This window comes from Erpetoichthys calabaricus, chromosome 13, assembly GCF_900747795.2.
Source record: "Erpetoichthys calabaricus chromosome 13, fErpCal1.3, whole genome shotgun sequence".
NCBI lineage: Eukaryota > Metazoa > Chordata > Cladistia > Polypteriformes > Polypteridae > Erpetoichthys > Erpetoichthys calabaricus.
Genome location: NC_041406.2, coordinates 2,836,749 through 2,854,052, shown reverse-complemented (window position 1 = coordinate 2,854,052; position 17,304 = coordinate 2,836,749). Strand labels below are relative to the sequence as shown.

The 17,304-nt window shown below is 44.4% G+C and overlaps 1 protein-coding gene across 1 annotated transcript in view; it reads right to left on the bottom strand.

Moving 5' to 3' along the window:
* Window positions 1-1,075: 1,075 nt before the first annotated feature.
* LOC114663934 (SH3 domain-binding protein 5-like) overlaps window positions 1,076-17,304 on the bottom strand; it is a 95,284-nt gene continuing 79,055 nt past the window's right edge. The window contains exons 5-9 of the mRNA XM_028817887.2: window positions 16,845-16,975; window positions 15,743-15,785; window positions 13,855-14,074; window positions 7,878-8,141; window positions 1,076-2,387 (exon numbers count right to left, since the gene is read on the bottom strand). Coding sequence (XP_028673720.1) covers window positions 2,161-2,387; window positions 7,878-8,141; window positions 13,855-14,074; window positions 15,743-15,785; window positions 16,845-16,975 — 885 coding nt within the window. The 3' untranslated portion in view covers window positions 1,076-2,160. The remainder of the gene's footprint in view (window positions 2,388-7,877; window positions 8,142-13,854; window positions 14,075-15,742; window positions 15,786-16,844; window positions 16,976-17,304) is intronic.

The following is a 17,304-nucleotide window of genomic DNA, read 5'->3' as shown; positions in this document are numbered from 1 at the left end:
CGGAACAGTTAAATAGATGTGAAAGGCACTATATACTGTAAGTGACAGACAGACACTATATAATTGATAGATAGATGGGTGGGTGTTAAAGGCACTATATAGTAGGCAGGAAAGGCATTAGCTAGATAGGGACAGACAGACAGACAGATGACACGTAGAACCATCTTACCTTGAAATTTACCTGAAGCTGGTGCCTTCATTACCTGACAAATGTCACAACTCCAGTTTACAACAAAGCACATTAGTTCAGATCAGAGCTCAAGTCATGTGACGTCACTTCACTCGTCACACCACTTTCATTCTGTTCTCCTTTGCCAAGGTCTTCTCTAACATTCAGTTTCTACTGGCGGGCAGCGTGGTGGCACAGTGGGGTTGTACCCCTGACTCGTCCCAGGCTCTGATTTCATCCCCTTAGTTGTGTTGTGTTTGATGGCAGCATGAAAAAGTCCTCAAAAACCACAACAGCATTGAGCTCATTTTGAATGGTTGTTTACAAGCCACACCCACACGGCCATTTATTGGCTTGAATGGAACTCCGCCCCCTCCATCCCTCCTTCTGTTTTCCACCAATGGGAGACCTCGGTTCATCAAACACATCACTTTTAAATGTGCTGGGAAGTCCTTGACGTGATACACGGATCTCCACAGCCTGAGGGGAAAGGCAGCATGTGAGAGCCGCCTGGTGGGGTTTTGGGGGTCCGACTTACCCGTGATTTGCCTTGGTATCGTGTTGGGACTGAGGGGTAAAAGCTGGCATCAGTGCCAAGATTTCTGTACCAGCCCAACACCACCCTCAACTGGGCCCGTTTTCCTCGCACACCAACAAAGTCGTGCAGGTTGGGTGAGCAGACCCCGGGTGTGATGAATGTGCCCCCTGTGACAGACTGGCTCCTTGTCACTCGGTCACACTTTGTACCCAAATGTTGCCAGGGTAGACACTGGGACCCCCAGGACCCTAACGTGAAATGCACAGTCAGTCATTTCTACCGATGGCTCCGCTGCTCCAACAGGGCTTTGCAATTTGTTTTTTGTTAGTAAACCCAAGGAGTGCCAAACAAAGAAGAGGGCGCTGCCCAGCAGTGAAAAGCCGTTTATTGTATTCTAGAAACACAGACGGAGGCAAGCAGCCAGGGTGAGAGTGACACCACACAAGACACTGGAGTTACACACACGTCGTTTAAAGGAGGCGTCTTGCTAATATTGCTATGACTGGGCACGACGACGGAAATGCAGTTGGGGTACCTTACAGTACAACGTGACATCACCTGAAACCTCCGCAGTGCAAAAGTCCCACCGGCACACCAGAGGACCCAACGCGCCGTCACAGACACGACCACTGGGGGGCTGAAATGCAAGAAAATCTGTGCAAAGAACGCACCCCAAATATAAAAATCCTATAATGGGCTGAAAATGTGCAAGTGTTGGCGACAAAACAATAAAAAATAAACACCCCCAAATCAGGCAGATGTCCCCCTTCTGGCCGCCTCACCATCCCGTCTTGAAGTAGCCCTCAAAGTCTTCACCTCTAAATGCAAATGGCCAGCCGGTGACCGCAGAGAGAAGCTTCGCCACACGCCATCACCGGCTACTTTATCGGTTCTGCAAGACAAGATGGCGGTGAAGTGAAAGCCTCGAAGCCCACCCTTTGCGCCGCGCCTGTCATGTTCCATACATAAGAAAGAAAGAAAGAAAGTAATGAAGAGCCCACTGAACACTGAATTAGACCACCGGCTGCTGGAGGAGCACCGTACAAAAAAAAAATCAAAAATAACCCAGCGAAAGGAGGAGGAGGAGGAGGAAGAGGAGGTCATCGAAAGGCCCGAATATGGCGGCCCCCGCCAGTCTAAGGAAGGAAGCTGCAGGCAATGCCAACCAAGTGATGAGTGCATGTCTGAGGACACCTCGGGGCTCCAGCTGCGCACAGTCCACCTGCAGGGTGTCACATCAGACGTCACGTCACGTGAGCCGGGGGGGACGTGGAGGACGTCGAGCTTCTTGGCACTTGCCGGCCACGTCATGTCCGTTCATAAGCACCAGAACTAGAATCCTCGACGAAAGCTTCAAAGAGAACAGCATGGCGTTGTCATCCAAATAAATCGACTGTTGGCACAAATTCTCAATGGCACACATTGGGGGGCTTGACAAAGCACTAGGAGATTTTTAAACTCGGTGGACTAATACGGGGGCAGCAGCCGGACGCGGAGCGAGACTGAAGTGCTCTGCACTCTTCCGGGGGCCAAACTCGGTCTTGATGCGTTTCAGAGACAGGCGACTCATCTTGGTTTCCAGGCCATTCTTTTTGTTGTTGTTGCTGCTGCTGCTGCTGCTGCTGCTGTTGTTGTTCAGGACGTTCTCGTTTTCATCTTCGGCTCCTTCTGCTCTGTCCCCTACACGAAAAAAAAAAGTATAGAAGATTTGGTTATGAAGCCCACCGTGCATGACAGCCAAAAAACATTTGTGTGCCTCGCCTGAACGAGAAACGACACTCGAGAAGTCGTCGATTGCTGAGAACACCGAAGATGAAGTTGGCAGCTGTGCCGTAATTCAGTTTGTGTTCGATGGAAACGAATAACCAATCGGCTCCCATCATTCTGTTGACAGCACGGACGGCTCGCGGACGACACTTCGGATTTCACAACTTTGAATCTCGCATGTTTAATCCAAAAAATCTACAAGTCACCTGGGGCCTCATGTATAACACCGTGCGTAGAACTCACACTATAACATGGCGTAAGCACAAAAGTGGGAATGTGCGTATGCACAGAAAAATCCAGATGCAGGAATCTGTACTTACGCAAACTTCCACGTTCTTCCACTACATAAATCCCGATCAGCGTGAAAAGTAACGCACGTGCACGCGCCTTCTGTCCCGCCCCAACTCCTCCCAGAATTACGCCTCTTTAAATATGCAAATCGATATAAACAGCCTTCTGAGAAAAGACAATGGGAAAAGCACGGGGGGAAAATATAAGAATTTCAGCGAATACCAAGTGGAGGCAAAGGAAAAACGTACTATTTGTTGGTGTAAACAGTGGGATAATCAACAAAAGAAAGTTGATCGAGTGACAGAGTGTCGGAAAAACTCGAAGGCTCAACTTCACAAAGTTGCACAGTGCCCGAAATAAAAAAAGAAATCACATATCAAAGTCGGCGTGAAAAGGCAAGTTGTAGCCCACCGTCTGAGTGTCATATGAAAGCTTATTACGGTACAGAGAAAAAAAATAGGCACACAGTGGGGAAAAAGCACGAAATGTCAACTTAAATCTCGAAATTTGCACTTTAATCACGTAGTTTATTTTGTCATTAAAGTAGAACATCATAAACTTCATCTTAAAATCGTTTATTTTACTAGTTTCTCAAGTAGCACGTTAAATGCTTTGTTCTGTATATGATCTTCTATGTGTGTGAATCACTACGTGCTTCCGTTCTTTCTATTTCTCCGACAGGACACAGAATGCATTACATTCGTGATATTACAGCTCTCTGAATAATTACAATACTGAGATGTATACGCGATATCTTTTTCATGATGATAGGAATTAAAGCATGTTATTAAACATGGGAACACGGTGGCGCAGTGATTGTTCATATCTCACGCAAGAGGCTTGCTACACCATGTGTGACCTTCAATGAAATACTTTATTGCAGCAGTTCTGTCTCTTTCAAACGTACTAACCTCTAATTCCTGTCCTTACTTTTCTTTCTCCAATCGCCACACAATCAGCTCTGTAATAGACGTTAAGCCATCTGTAAGCTTAGAACGCCGATTCTTCAAAACTTTTAAGGAACATTGAAATATCTTCGTAGTACATGTTTAATTATTTATCTGTGAACTAGCTATACGCTGCGACACTGTGTCCTCACATGTTTAATTATTAACAATACAGATTATTTAAATGAAGTTAAAGTTTTATCTGTATACTATAAGCAACATATTTTGCTGCATTTCATCTTAAAAATGTAATCGTCATCATACGCGCTTTATAAAGTGGCGCAGGTTGTGCAATATTATAACTGTAGTGTAAGTTTACAGTGAGGTCATTGTACTTATAAGTACAAACAGTTCTACAAGGAGCACTTGATGGACTGATTGAGTGTGTTTATAGTTCTTGGGATGAAACTGTTTCTGAAACGTGAGGTCTGTACAGGAAAGGCTTTGACGCTTTTTGCCGTGGCTGAGGTAGTGTGTGCTTGAAACTGTATACCGATACTTCTCTTTCCGATCAGCTGCTGCTGTGATTCACACTCAGATACAGTGATATAAATACTCTGAGTGGTGCAGTGAGAGTAATATGAAAAAAGATGATCTACTGTGGCAACCCCTAACGTGAGCAGCTGAAAGAAGAAGATGATGCAGTGAGCGTTACAACGCTAAAGCAGTTATGGTATTTGGAATACTATGGCTATTCCCTGGCCCATTATATTGCTGCAGGTTAATTACAATCAGATGCATTACACTAATAAACAATACGCAGTTAACTTCAGTGTATTTATAAAGCCACGTCAGGAATGTGGAGCTAAGAAAGAAAGGGTGCCCACACAGGAACAGTAGCACTACTTTGACGCTGGGTGCTCCCAGTCTGCAAAACCGAGCGGAGAAATTGCGTACGCCAGGGTATGAGGTACCTTGGAAATGTGCGTGGCGTTACGCCAAGTTTAGGTTTTATACATCGTGATTTGAGCGTGGAAACGTTCGTATGCAACATTTCTGTGCGTACGCACCGTTTATACATGAGGCCCCTGGAAACTAATGCACTTAACAGGCAGACAGTCATGACGATCGGCGAAATTCGCCAAAGAGATTTTCACAGTGAATACACCGTATTCGCTGTTAACTTCATTCATCAAATTATTTTCCCAAAAAAAATCGCTGTGTAGTCAGCTTAGGTGAACGTTGCTTTCCTGGTGCCCCATAATGCTTTGCGAGCCAGCGTGACATCACAGAGCCTTGCGCAAAACTCTCACGTGTGCGTACTGTATGATCGTTGCCACTCTGCCTCGGGCATACGGGACGTTGCGACCCGCTCAGTACTGCAGCCTTCCACACAGCACTCGTTTAACAAAAAAGAAAACTCACAAATGTGTGGTATTTCATAACAGAGTCCAGCTGCGGACCCCCAGAGCTCCCCTCCACTGAGGCGGTTGTTGCTTTGCATTACGTGTCAGTGATGCTTACACTACAGTTAAGATTACAGCTGGGGGAGGAGTTATGTCACCAAGTCAAGTAAACCAGGTGATAAAAACGTGCAGTACGATGGGCTGCCTGCGGAGGTCTGTCGCTGGACCTTTCTTGTATTTTCATTTGATGGGAGCATCAGCTGACCATAACGAGAATATCAGCAGTGCAGGTAGCCGTCGACTTGCGTACCGGTTATGTTCAGGCACTGGGGACACAACTCAGTATGGACGTATCTCAGATATTATGGGCGAGAGGACAAGCGCAAGATACGATAACATTGTAGCAGGGTACTTAATAAGAACTGCATCTCCCAGGAGTCCTTTCAGGGGCTGCTGGGGGTCAAAGGTAGTTAAAAGGAGGGCAGAGGGCAAAAAGGAAAAAAGTTTGTTTAGTTTGGTGCGTTGTGTGTTGCGTTTATCTGTCGTGCTGCCTGCTGTTGTTGGACCTTTAATTAATCATTGTGTCCTGGACTGTATTCGTTTGTTGGGGTCTGGATCATCTGTCTACCTGTGCACTGAGCACTGCGTTTGGATTCATTGGTTTTCCAGAAGAGTGGAGCGCTCCTGAACCATCCATCCGATTTCATCCTTTCAGTAACTACCGGTAGGACTGTGTTTTCTTTCACCCTTTCAACCTACAGAACACTCGACTGAACTTCGTCACTTCTCATCTTCATCCGGTTTGGGTCTCATGGACTTTTCTGTGTGGTGTTTGTGTACATGTGTTACATGTAATATCGCCGAAAGGGTCAGGGGTGGTATTACTGTTTTCGTTTAGTTAATTTTGTTTCATTATATGCTTAATTGTTTGCCTTTCCCAGTGTGCTTTATTGGTCTCTGTTGTGAGTGTGTGTGGGTCGATCCAAGGCTGGGGACATTCCTGGGATCTCCTCTATTAAAATAAATAAATCACCGTCACCTTTGACGGTGTGAATCTTAGTGGCTCCTGACCGCTACAACATCACCTGTGTATTTAAGTAAACCTTCGCATTTTACGCTATCGTTGTTATCGTGGAGTGAGATTAGCCAAAGTTGTGTGCACTTTCATATTGTTTGACAGCGACTGGACCTGTGGGACGTGAAAACTCGTGAGGACAGCGAAGCCCCCTTGAGGAGGACGAGCGGCAGTCTGACGTAATCTCACAATGACAGCTAACAAATTGTGTCACTTTAAAACAAACATTTTGCTCAGGAGAAATTTAACACTTAAGAAGGCAGAACATCCCAGCATCCTGTTCTCCTGAATTGTAGCAGTCAGTCACAGCAACAGCATCTGCTTAAAAGGAGCAGAAGTCCAGGAGACGCCTCAAGGACTAAACTGGTTTACAGCCTGTGCAAGGAAGACCTGCCACGTGGAATCTCCTGATAAATGTGCCTCGTCTGAAAGGCAACGTCAGGAGAAGAAGAAGAAGAAACAGAGAAGAGAGAGAAGTCAGGAGGAGAAGACGGAGAAACAGTGAAGAGAGATGTCGGGAGGAGAAGACGGAGTGACGTCAGGAGAGGGCACCAGCGACGTGCGACCATTTTCATCTGTTTGTCAGTTAAAGTATTCCATGAATATCGATTGCTAAATCAACGGCACCCTGTGGCGATCATCTTTGACATCTTTCACTTTTGTAGGCCTTTTCTTGACACTATACATATACAGTATGTCCACACTTTGCTATCCACATTTTCTTTTATGCTTTTCTCCGCTGGTATTACTGCTCTTTAATGAATGCCACATTGTTTTTAACTTTCTATACTTTGTCTTCATATGTGGAGTGTTTGAGGTAATGAGCCTTCTTCGAGCACCTGGAGTAGTAAGGAAGTGCCATAGGATCCGACCAACAAGGTTTATCAAGAGGAGGATGTAGAGCCCTGGTCCAGTAATGAAGAGTGCGAAAAGTAAAACCTTCACTGCATAGCCAGAGATGTTGAGCCTTTTTATGTCTGAATGTATTCTAGGAGACCAAAGGTAACATTTAGGTCTGAGATGTTCCGTATCTAAGATATCGCACATTGCTTGTGCCTATAAGTAAGTCTCTTGGAGTACTGGGTAAAGCACACTTTGCGTGTGTTAGTCATACGGTACTCGTGTGGGTTAAAGTGCTAGGGATTAACGTGCTGTGTATGCGTCTTTCATACGGGACTTTTGTGGTGAGGGTCTGTCTATGTTAAGGGGCGACAGCAGACCAACCCGGTAACGAACTTGACGTTGAGGGAAATACCCCGATAGTACAGGACGACCGTTTATCATCTCTTCAAGACAAGACCCTGATCAGCTGCTAATCTCAAGGACCGCCGCGCATCCTCTTCGTCATCAAGGGGGATCAATGTCCTCGCAAGTCTTCACACTGCACCATCTTCTTCCCCTGTTCTCAAAATGCAGGTTATAGGAAATGGATGAATGGATTTCTTGCCCAATTTTACAGAAGCTCACTGCGGTTCCACACAAGGAAAGATTTTTTTTCGACTGTTAGATAAAGTGAAGTACGACTTCATCAGTGAGTTTTAGGTTTATTGTGTCAACACACCCACAAGGTAAGGTCAGGATGTACTGTAGAACGTATATTTTTTGATGATTTCTAGTTGTTCAATCTTCTCACATCTGTGCACAAACTAAAATTCTATTTATTACAAATAAAAAAGAGTTAAAGTTGTAATAGCAAAGTGTCATACACGTGTCACACAAAGAGGAACAAAGTGACGGCACTCACCTCTCTCCAGGTCGCATTCTGGAGAGGACGCCCCACTGCACTCGCTGCGCGGCCCCAATACGGGGGAGATCAGGCCGAAATCAGACAGAGACACCGGGCTGGGCAGGTCGAGGCTGCTGGGCCGCGATGAAGACGATGTGAAAGGGGCAGGCATCTCCAGCGGGCTTGTGGGCCCAGAGCTTAAACTGCACATCGACTGCGTCTCTGAGTCTTCCTCCGACACCACACTGCTGCAGTTGTCGTCCTCAAACACTTCCGAGGTCACTAAGAATAAAGGAAAAAGAAAGACGTTACCGTCACGTGAAAAACTAAGTACGCCCTCCACTTTTTCATTTCTTTACATCAAGTTACATAGACTTTAATGTCCCAGAGGGAAGTTTAATTTACACACCACAACACACTTAGCAATTACAGCGTCAGTCCTCACCAAGGCCTCAAGTCAGATAAACCAAACGTCAGAAATGTGCAACATGTCGTCACGGTGTGTACTCCTCCAACCTGCAGAAGCCATCGGTACAAACGTAATAAATAAAATCACGTCCATTTATGACGTTCCCTTTTCACTTTGACATTAAAAAGATTTTTTCTGACGAAAACGGCAAACGAAACACTCGAGAGATCCGATGTTGTAAATCAATAAAACATGAAGACGTCAAACCGGTAGATTCAGGGATTGTTTGTACCCCCACAACTCGTAAAGTTTGTGAAAATTCAAAGACAGTGACAGAGGGTGGGCGGGGCCTAAAGCACGGGAGTGGGGTGTCGTTGTCGGCTCCGCCTTTGTCTGTCGTGTGCCCACAGTTTCGTTAACGAGTCTGTCGAGTTTCTGACATTTACTCCATAATTGTGCGTCTGACTTTTTCTGCAATTTATTTTTTTTTCTCCAGGGTCGGGTCACGTTGAACATCGCGACACCAACGATTGTGTCTTCCGACACTGAAAGATTTGCTAATAAAGAGTCTGCTCACGGACCCGTTAACCAACAACGTTACACTGAACTGCTGAAGCGTCTGTGGGAAACCATCAGGGAAAGTAAAAAAAAAAAAATGAAACACCTGGAGCCGCGGCGATTTGGCACCACGATAATGGCACCTGCACACACCGCGTGGTCGGTCAAAGAGTTTATGACCAAAATCAATGTTTGCACACCCAGACTGCCCAGATCTCGCTCACGGTAACTTTTTTTTTTTCCGCTTCTGAAATTAAACTGGAGACGTTGAAAGAGGGTACGATTTGCTACTGTGGAAGAAATTCGGGGCTGGGGTCTCCACTAGGAGGCGCTAGACACGGTCACAAACAACGAGAGCAGAAAGGGACGAAGCAGTGGACGTCTCAAGGGGAGGATGGCGACTGCATTGTTATCACTCTTTAATTTAATATTATTTATTGTATCAGTATGCTGCTGCTGGAGTATGTGAATTTCCCATTGGGATTAATAAAGTATCTATCGATCTATGAGGGGACTTCTCAAATATTTTAGAGGAAAGTTATTTATTTTATTTTATTTTTTTTGTTAACATTTCCGGGGATTTTTCAAGCCCCCCCCCACCCATATATAACACATATTGTATAGAATTGCTTCTCAGGGATTGCTGCAATGTGACTTTGACCTGAACTCAGAGAAGATGGTGGTCTCATCTTGACATGCCGTTTGTCTGGCACCGTGCGATTGACCCACGACGACTCTTAAGTATAACAGCCAATAAGCTTTACGTTTTATACAACACTAGCAAAATACCAGCGCTTCACAGGGGACAAATAGTGTGTTAAAGAAGTTATGAAAAAGAAAACATTTTAAAAATAACATAACGTGATAGTCAACGTAATTGTCGTAGACTTATTTTAGTATTGAGAGTGAATTTGATGATTGTAAAGAGTTTCATTTATGATTGTAAATGTCGTGTATGAGAAATACCAAATTTTTAGGAGTTAAGGATCTCTTGGTAAACGACGTTTGCAGTTCTGCCCTCGGGCTGCTGGTCTGCTGAGCTCTCACTCTTGAGCATGCGACGTACACTTTGTAACGATTGTAACCGCTCCGCTTCACTACGTTTACAGTGATGAGTGCAGGTCAACCCCAGACTGCCTTCAGCCCCTTCCCACAGCGCAGAATGATGACTTACAACAATAAAAGCGACTTTTACAAAACCACACTGAGAAAAGATGCAAACACCACAATGTAATTAATACATTTTCTACAATCCTCCAAAACTCCCCTCCCCTTCCAATATATACAATAAACAAAAGGCATAAAATGATGTACCCAAGAATATTCCCCACTGTCCATTCGATTTAGTCTTTATTATCCGATTATCCTAATTCCCCATAGTTCTGTTTCTCAGACACGCCAATCCCAGAATAAAAGATTTACAGCTCACACTGCTTCCGATCCCTTTCACAGTAAAGTTCACTTCCCTCAGTGTATCCGGAATCTTCGAAGTGCCCACCCCAGACTGCGTTGAACTTGTGGTGCTCCCCAAAAACAATCCTTCTCCTGGACTCAGATGGCTCCTGTCTTTTTCCTCCACCATAAAAACTTGGGCCGTCTTTTCTTCCTTCCCTTCCTGTCTTTTCGCACCCCTATTTAAATGATGCGTTTGTTTCCAGCCCTGTTCCTCCAAAAGGTCCTCCCCTATCCAACCCACCCATCTTATGCTACCGTATTCTCAAACGGCAGTAGGATTTTACATACAGTGACAAAAAAAACAAAACCATATACAAATTTATGTGGCAACGTACAGTTGGCCATGTGAGAAGCAATCTTGTGTCAAGTCAATGGCAACCATTTTTAGAGTCTGGCCCTGTGACTTATTTATTGTCATAGCGAAGCAGACCCTTACTGGAAATTGGAATGGGAGGTCAGAGGGTATGAGAGGGTCTCCCCTGAGCCAGTTCCAGTGAAGACAGTCGCCTCAATGAGGTTCTTGTGCAGAGATCTGCTCTGACGCCTGGTGCCGTTACAGAGTTTTGGTGGTTGTAAGTTTCATAGTAACATCAGTGGTGCGCCGACCTTCAAAAGTAGAGTATGTGGAGGAATGCCCAGAGGATTAAGAGTGTGAAGAAACTAAATGAAATGGCAGGAGTCACCAGCAGGAAGATGTGAAGCAAGACGAACAATAACAGGCTTGAAACGGTGGAGTAAAGAAGAAGGGAGCAGTGAGCACGATGAAGAGCTGAGGAAAGTAAGGAAGCGAGTGAGGAGGCACATAAGCGCGGGATGTCGTTAATGTATACAGGCAGGGAGCCAACCACGTAGTAGGTGTGCGGGGAAAAAGGAAGGGGGACCGGGGGCGGCCCTTGTGTGACTCTGCCGTGAAATAAATTGTCTGTTAACGGAAATAAGGAATGAAACCGCCAAAAGGAGAGGTCAGTTTCGAAAGTTCCTTACAGCATAATGGTGAGAACCGCCAAATAGAAGACGTTATTTTGGAAAGTTCGTTATGGGGCACGGCGCGAAATGAAACACACTTAACGTTTGTAAGTACAATGTAAAGGATGAACTTGGGAAATTAGTATATATATTAGTATACTGTTAGTCACAGAAATAGTGAGGAGGGGTTTGCCCTATCTATATATACAGTTTAGGGGGTACACCCGTTTTCTCCCTCTTGGGTGTTGCAATAGGACATGAAACATACCTAACTTTTGTAAGTACACTGCAAGGAATAAGCACACGAAATTTCAGCTTCCCACCAATAAGGAAAGTATGAGAATTAGTGAGGAGTCAGTGAGGGCTTTGCCTTTTATACGTAGAGATTTTGAGCAAAAAATGTTTCCCGCGTTTCTTCACATGTGAACCTGCTCGACACCATCTCCTGGGACCAAAGCAATAAAAATCCCTGTGCGCGTCTTAAGATTCACAAAGTTTGTTATCATAAAACGGCTTTACTGGCATTTCCATAAAGGAAGGTTGAACTTCTCATCTGGTGTCCAATAGCGTCCTGACAATAAGACAGATGTGAAAGGCGCTATAAAAAAAGAAAAACAGATAAACCGGTGCTGTAGATTTAACTATTTAACTGATGCAAGCAGAGAAATTTATTGAAGACGAATCAAGTCTACAATCCGATGTGGAGCCACGGCTGTGAAGACGAAGTAATGAATGGGTTACAGAACTGCGACTGGAACTAAACATGAACTGCAATATAATGTGCTCAGATTTCCAGTTTCACATACGCTGATTCGGTTGAACTGTTGTTCCTCTAGACTTGTGATAACAGCATGGCTTCTATTTATTTTAAGTTTAATCTTATAATGGCGGAGTGGTGCCTCTGTGCCGGTAATTGGAATGTTTGTCAGTTCGACTCCCTGTAAACGCCAGAAGTGACTCTACTCCTTTGGGCCCTTGAGCAGGGCCCGTAACCTGCTCTATCCTGGGTATGACGTTACTCTGTACCCAGCCCTGCAAGCAGCTCCTCCAACTTGGGGGTTGGTGGCAGGACTGGCACTGCAGCCACCCCTATGAAAAAAACTTTCACACTGTTCCATTCCATTCAAACTAGTGTGGTGCTGAGGTGTCACCCGCCAGGAGGTTCGTCGTGTGGTGGGGTGCAGCAACAAGCATTCAGTGCACACTCCCAACCCCTCCGTCTTCTCTTTAGTCTTATGTTTAGAACGTTTGAACAATCTGGACAAGAACAGGCCATTCAGCCCAACAAAGCTCACCAGTCCCATCCACTTAACTTTTCTAAAATAACATCAAGTCGAGTTCTGAAGGTCCCTAAAGTCCTCCTGTCCATCACACTACTTGAGTCACTTATTCCAAGTGTCTGTGGTTCTCTATTTGCTAATGTTTGTGTGAAATTCACCTTTAACAAGTTTCCAACTGTGTCCCCGTGTTCTTGATGAACTCATTTTAAAGTCACAGTCTCGATCCGCTAGACTAATTCACTTCAACATTTTAAACACTCCAGTCAGGTCTCCTCTTCATCTCTGTAAAGACTCAGCTCTTTTAATCTTTCCTCATCAATCAACTCATGTAGCCTTGAATCAGCCTAGATGCTTTTCTCTGGACTTTCTCTAGTGCTGCTATGTCTGATGTGCCCAAAGCTGCACCCAGGACTCCAGATGAGGCCTCACCAGTGTGTTATAAAGCTTGAGCAGAACCTCCTGTGACTTGTACTGCACACATCAAGGCGCTATATAACCTGACACTCTGTTAGCCTTCTTAATGGCCTCTGACCACGGTCTGGCAGTTGATAGTATCAAGTCCACCACAACTCCTAAATCCTTCTCATAAGGTGGACTCTCAGTTCTCAGACCTCCCATTGTGTATTCAAACCTCACATTTTTACCTGTCATACTTTACATTAAATTTCATCATCCACCAATCTGCCCAAGCCTGTCTGCGGTCCAAGACCCTCTGTGGGGACTGAATGGATTCTTGATTATCTGCCAGTCCACCTATCTTGGTATCATCTGCAGACTTAACCCACTTGTTCTGTATATTTGGCAGACAGGCAGTGTAGTGCAGCGGTTAAGGCTTTGGACTATCAAACCCTGAGGTTGTGGGTTCAGATCCATTCAAGTCATGTGACCTGCCTGGCCCCAATTAGAAAAACAAAAGAAACAGAACCAATTGCATCATAAATGTTGTAATTCACCTTGGATAAAGACATCGGCCAAATAAGTCAATGTTAATGTTAAGTCAGTGTCTGTGAGATACGACAACATCACTGTGAATTTCTCCTTGGGATTAATAAAGTATCTATCTATCTACAGACTTTAAACCCCAACTTTAACAGGTTAGGGTGCTAATATGTAACCTGATGATTCACACTGGCCGTGATGAAGGGTCCTGTGTGCCGATACGAGTTTAATTACAAAAGCAGCAGCTCCAGAGCCCTGCACAATAAAACTAGCCGTGTTTTTTGTTTCTTTTTCCCCCGTTTCCGCTACTCGCCTCACCCTCATCTTTTTCTTTTATTATTTTTGTCTCCTTAAATTCAAACCAGGCATCTCTTCAGTGAGAACTTACTAGAAATCGCATCCGACTCCATTTTAAACCCAGACAGGTCCTCCATGGAGTTGTTGTCCCCTTCAGCGCCTACGCCTCTTCCTCGTGGCCCCATCGCCGATGACCTCCTCCTCTCGTGAATCTCGTCGGAAATCATCTCCAGGTTTTTAAGGGCCATTTTGTATTCGCCTTTTGCCAAGCACAGCTTGGCCTGCAGGTCATCCACATTTTTCTTCAGTTGCTAAAAGAAATGTCGACAGGCACTTTTGTTATTTTTGTCCACATAGAGACGACGGTGAAGGTTATCAGCAAATACTGCAGCCTCTTGTTTGGCCAAATGTGTTGAGGGAAGGAAAAAAAAAATAGTAATATAACAGAATTTATTATGTCAAATCGCAACATTAATTATTACAGAGAATAATAATAATTCTTTACATTTATATAGCACCTTTCTCACTACTCAAAGCACTTCAAATGAGTGCAACACTAATGTGCATCACCCACCTGGAGGATTCGACGGCCGCCATTTTTGCTCCAGTGCGCTCACCACACATTAGCTATTAGGTGGTGAAGGGGTGCGAGAGACAGTTAGCCAATCAGAGACAGGGAATGATTAGGGGGCCACTATAACCAGGCCTTGGTGGGCAATTGAGATGAACATCAGGGTACACCGTACTGTTTATGAAGGATGCCCAGGGATCTTTAATGACCACAGAGAGTCAAAGGACGGCACCATTTTTACAGCACAGTGTCCTTGTCACTGCACTGGGGGGCATTGGGATCCACACAGAGACCCACAGGGTAAGCGCCCCCCCTGCAGGCCTCATTAACACCTTCAATAGTGGCAAGCCAAGCTTCTCCTAGTTCAGGGGTCTCAAATTCTGACCCTGGAGGGCCACAGTGCCTGCAGGTTTTCATTCTAACCCTTTTCTTAATCAGTGTCCCATTTTTGCTGCTAATTAACTTCTTTTGACTTCATTTTAATTGACTTGCTCTTGAAGACTCGGACCCCTTATCCACCGTAATGTTTTGTTTCTTTTTCCTTATTTAGCAGCCAAACAATAATGAGTCACAAAATGAGCCAAAACATGGCCAGCAAACTATGACCATCACACAATATTTGAAAATAAAAAGGGTGGAGGTCTCAGGAATGTCAATCTGCTCAGGTCCACAAAACATTTTAACAGTGTGCTCTTAGAAAATAGAAAATCAACAATTTTGTAAAATGTCTGCTAATGCACCACGAGAGCAGCAACAGGCCACGGAATTAAAGAACGACAAGAATCTGCGCCTCATTAAGCAGCTGGTTGGAGTTTGAGGCCCTGACTGAGGTGGTCTTCTGTTGGTCACTCACTTCATATTTCATTTCTGTTTGGGGGGCCATTTAAGGAAAGAAATTAACTAACTCAGAGGAACAATGAAGACATTCAGAAATCTTAAAAAAACAAGTCAAATAAAATGAAAGGAAAAGAAAAGAAATTAATTAGCAGCAAAAACTGGCCACTAATTAAGAAAAGGGTTAGGATGAAAACCTACAGCCGCTGCAGCCCACCAGGACTGGACTTGGAGACCCCTGTCCTAGATGGTCTCCCATCCCAGTACTGGCCAGACCTCAACACACTTAGCTTCAGGTGGGTGACCTCTTGTGAAGTGTAGGTGGGATGGCTGCGGTCTACACCAACACTGAAATAACTAAATATAAATAACACGATATGGAAAGCACAAAATGGCGTATTCAAAAAGACAAAGGTGTGGTCTGTCATGACGCGATTTTGTTTTAGAATTCTGCAGACTAGCAAAGCCACCTTACTGTCATTTTGTTAGACACTTGCATTGCTAGAACACTGAAAATATTCTCTTTATTACTTCACTTGATTTTCTAAGTGGATGAATTTAACAAAACCCTTACCTCAAGTTGAAGGTAATACTTGGCCTTCATTTCAAAGTATGGCCTGTAAAAGAGACAATGGAGAACAGCATTACAAACCTTTTGTGTTTGTTCTTTTGTTTGTCTTCAAGGCAGGTGATAAAACCGCCAGGCTGGCTGAGGGTCTGTCTGAGTGCCCCTCATGCCCAGCTAAATGCCCCCCCAATAAAAGGCACAGCGGCTCACAACTCGAACGTGGCGTCAAATCACCATTCCGTTCCCGCCTGGTCTCGGTTATCCACCATAATGTTTTATTAGGCTTTAACTCAAATCCTTTCCCAACTTGAATGATTGTGATCAGAGATCACTTAAATGTTTGGTGAAATCAAATCGTAATTAAAACGACAGCGGAACTCACAGCCATGTTTAATAGTGAAAAGTGTGAGCTTCGCCTCATGCACAACGCAAGTGATGGGCGCACCCGGGTGAGAGGTGAGGTGGACGAAGTGATGCGCCCATCATGCCTACTGCCCACCATACAGGCCTGCTATGATTTGGAGTTGCTTCAGTTGGTTAGATCAAAATTACTGACCCCCTGAATGACCAGAATTTTCCATCAATGAATTTTTTTTTTATTCTTCCCTGATGACACGGACATATTCCAAGATGACAATGCCAGGATTCATCGGGCTCAAATTGTAAAAGAGCAGTACATGGAGCATGAGGAACCATTTTCACCCATGGACCGGCCACCACCACAGAGTCCAGATGTTAACCCCACTGACAATCTTTAGGATGTGCTGGAGAAGATTTGACGCAGCGGCCCGACTCTCCCATCATCAGTACAAGACCTTGGTGAAAAATGAATGCAACTCCGGATGGAAATAAACTTTGTGGGCTTATCGAAATGATACCACGGTGAATGCGTGCCGTAATCAAAGCTAAGGGCGGTCCAATGAAGTGCTAGCGTGTGTGACTTCGAATTTGGCCAGGCAGCGTAGAGCAGTGATCCATTGCCAGACCTCTTTCTGTTTTAGACGTATGCTGCCCAGAAGACCAAATTTTGATTGAATAATCTTATCTTGCAATCATCTCGCCAAGACGTCTGTGCAGTCCTCCGCTTCAAGCCACAATGTCTACTTACTTGGATTTATTGATGGCTCTTTTCAGTTTCTTCTCCAACTGCTTCATGCGATTCATGGCGGAGTTGTACTTGGCAGCCGTCTCTTTGTGCAGCAGCTCACTTCGGGTCTTTGTCTGCTCTGCCTCCATAACCTAAAATAAATAAATAAATAAATAATACAGATAAGGCATCTAAAATCACAAGAGAAAATAAAAAGAAAAAACAAAAAATCAAAAGACAAAATAAAAGAAGAACTTCACACTTCAAATATACTGCAGATTAAAAAAAAACACATCAGCAAAATGAATGAACGTTACCATAAACACAAAATGTAATTTTTCACATGCTAAACTAATTAACAACTTTATATGTAAATAACTAGCCGTCCCCCACAGCTTCGTCCACATAGTAGTGAAACAGGACAAACTTTAAAAATCAATAAACAAAAAGGTATTGCTAGCTAAGCGGAGGCCAGATATCC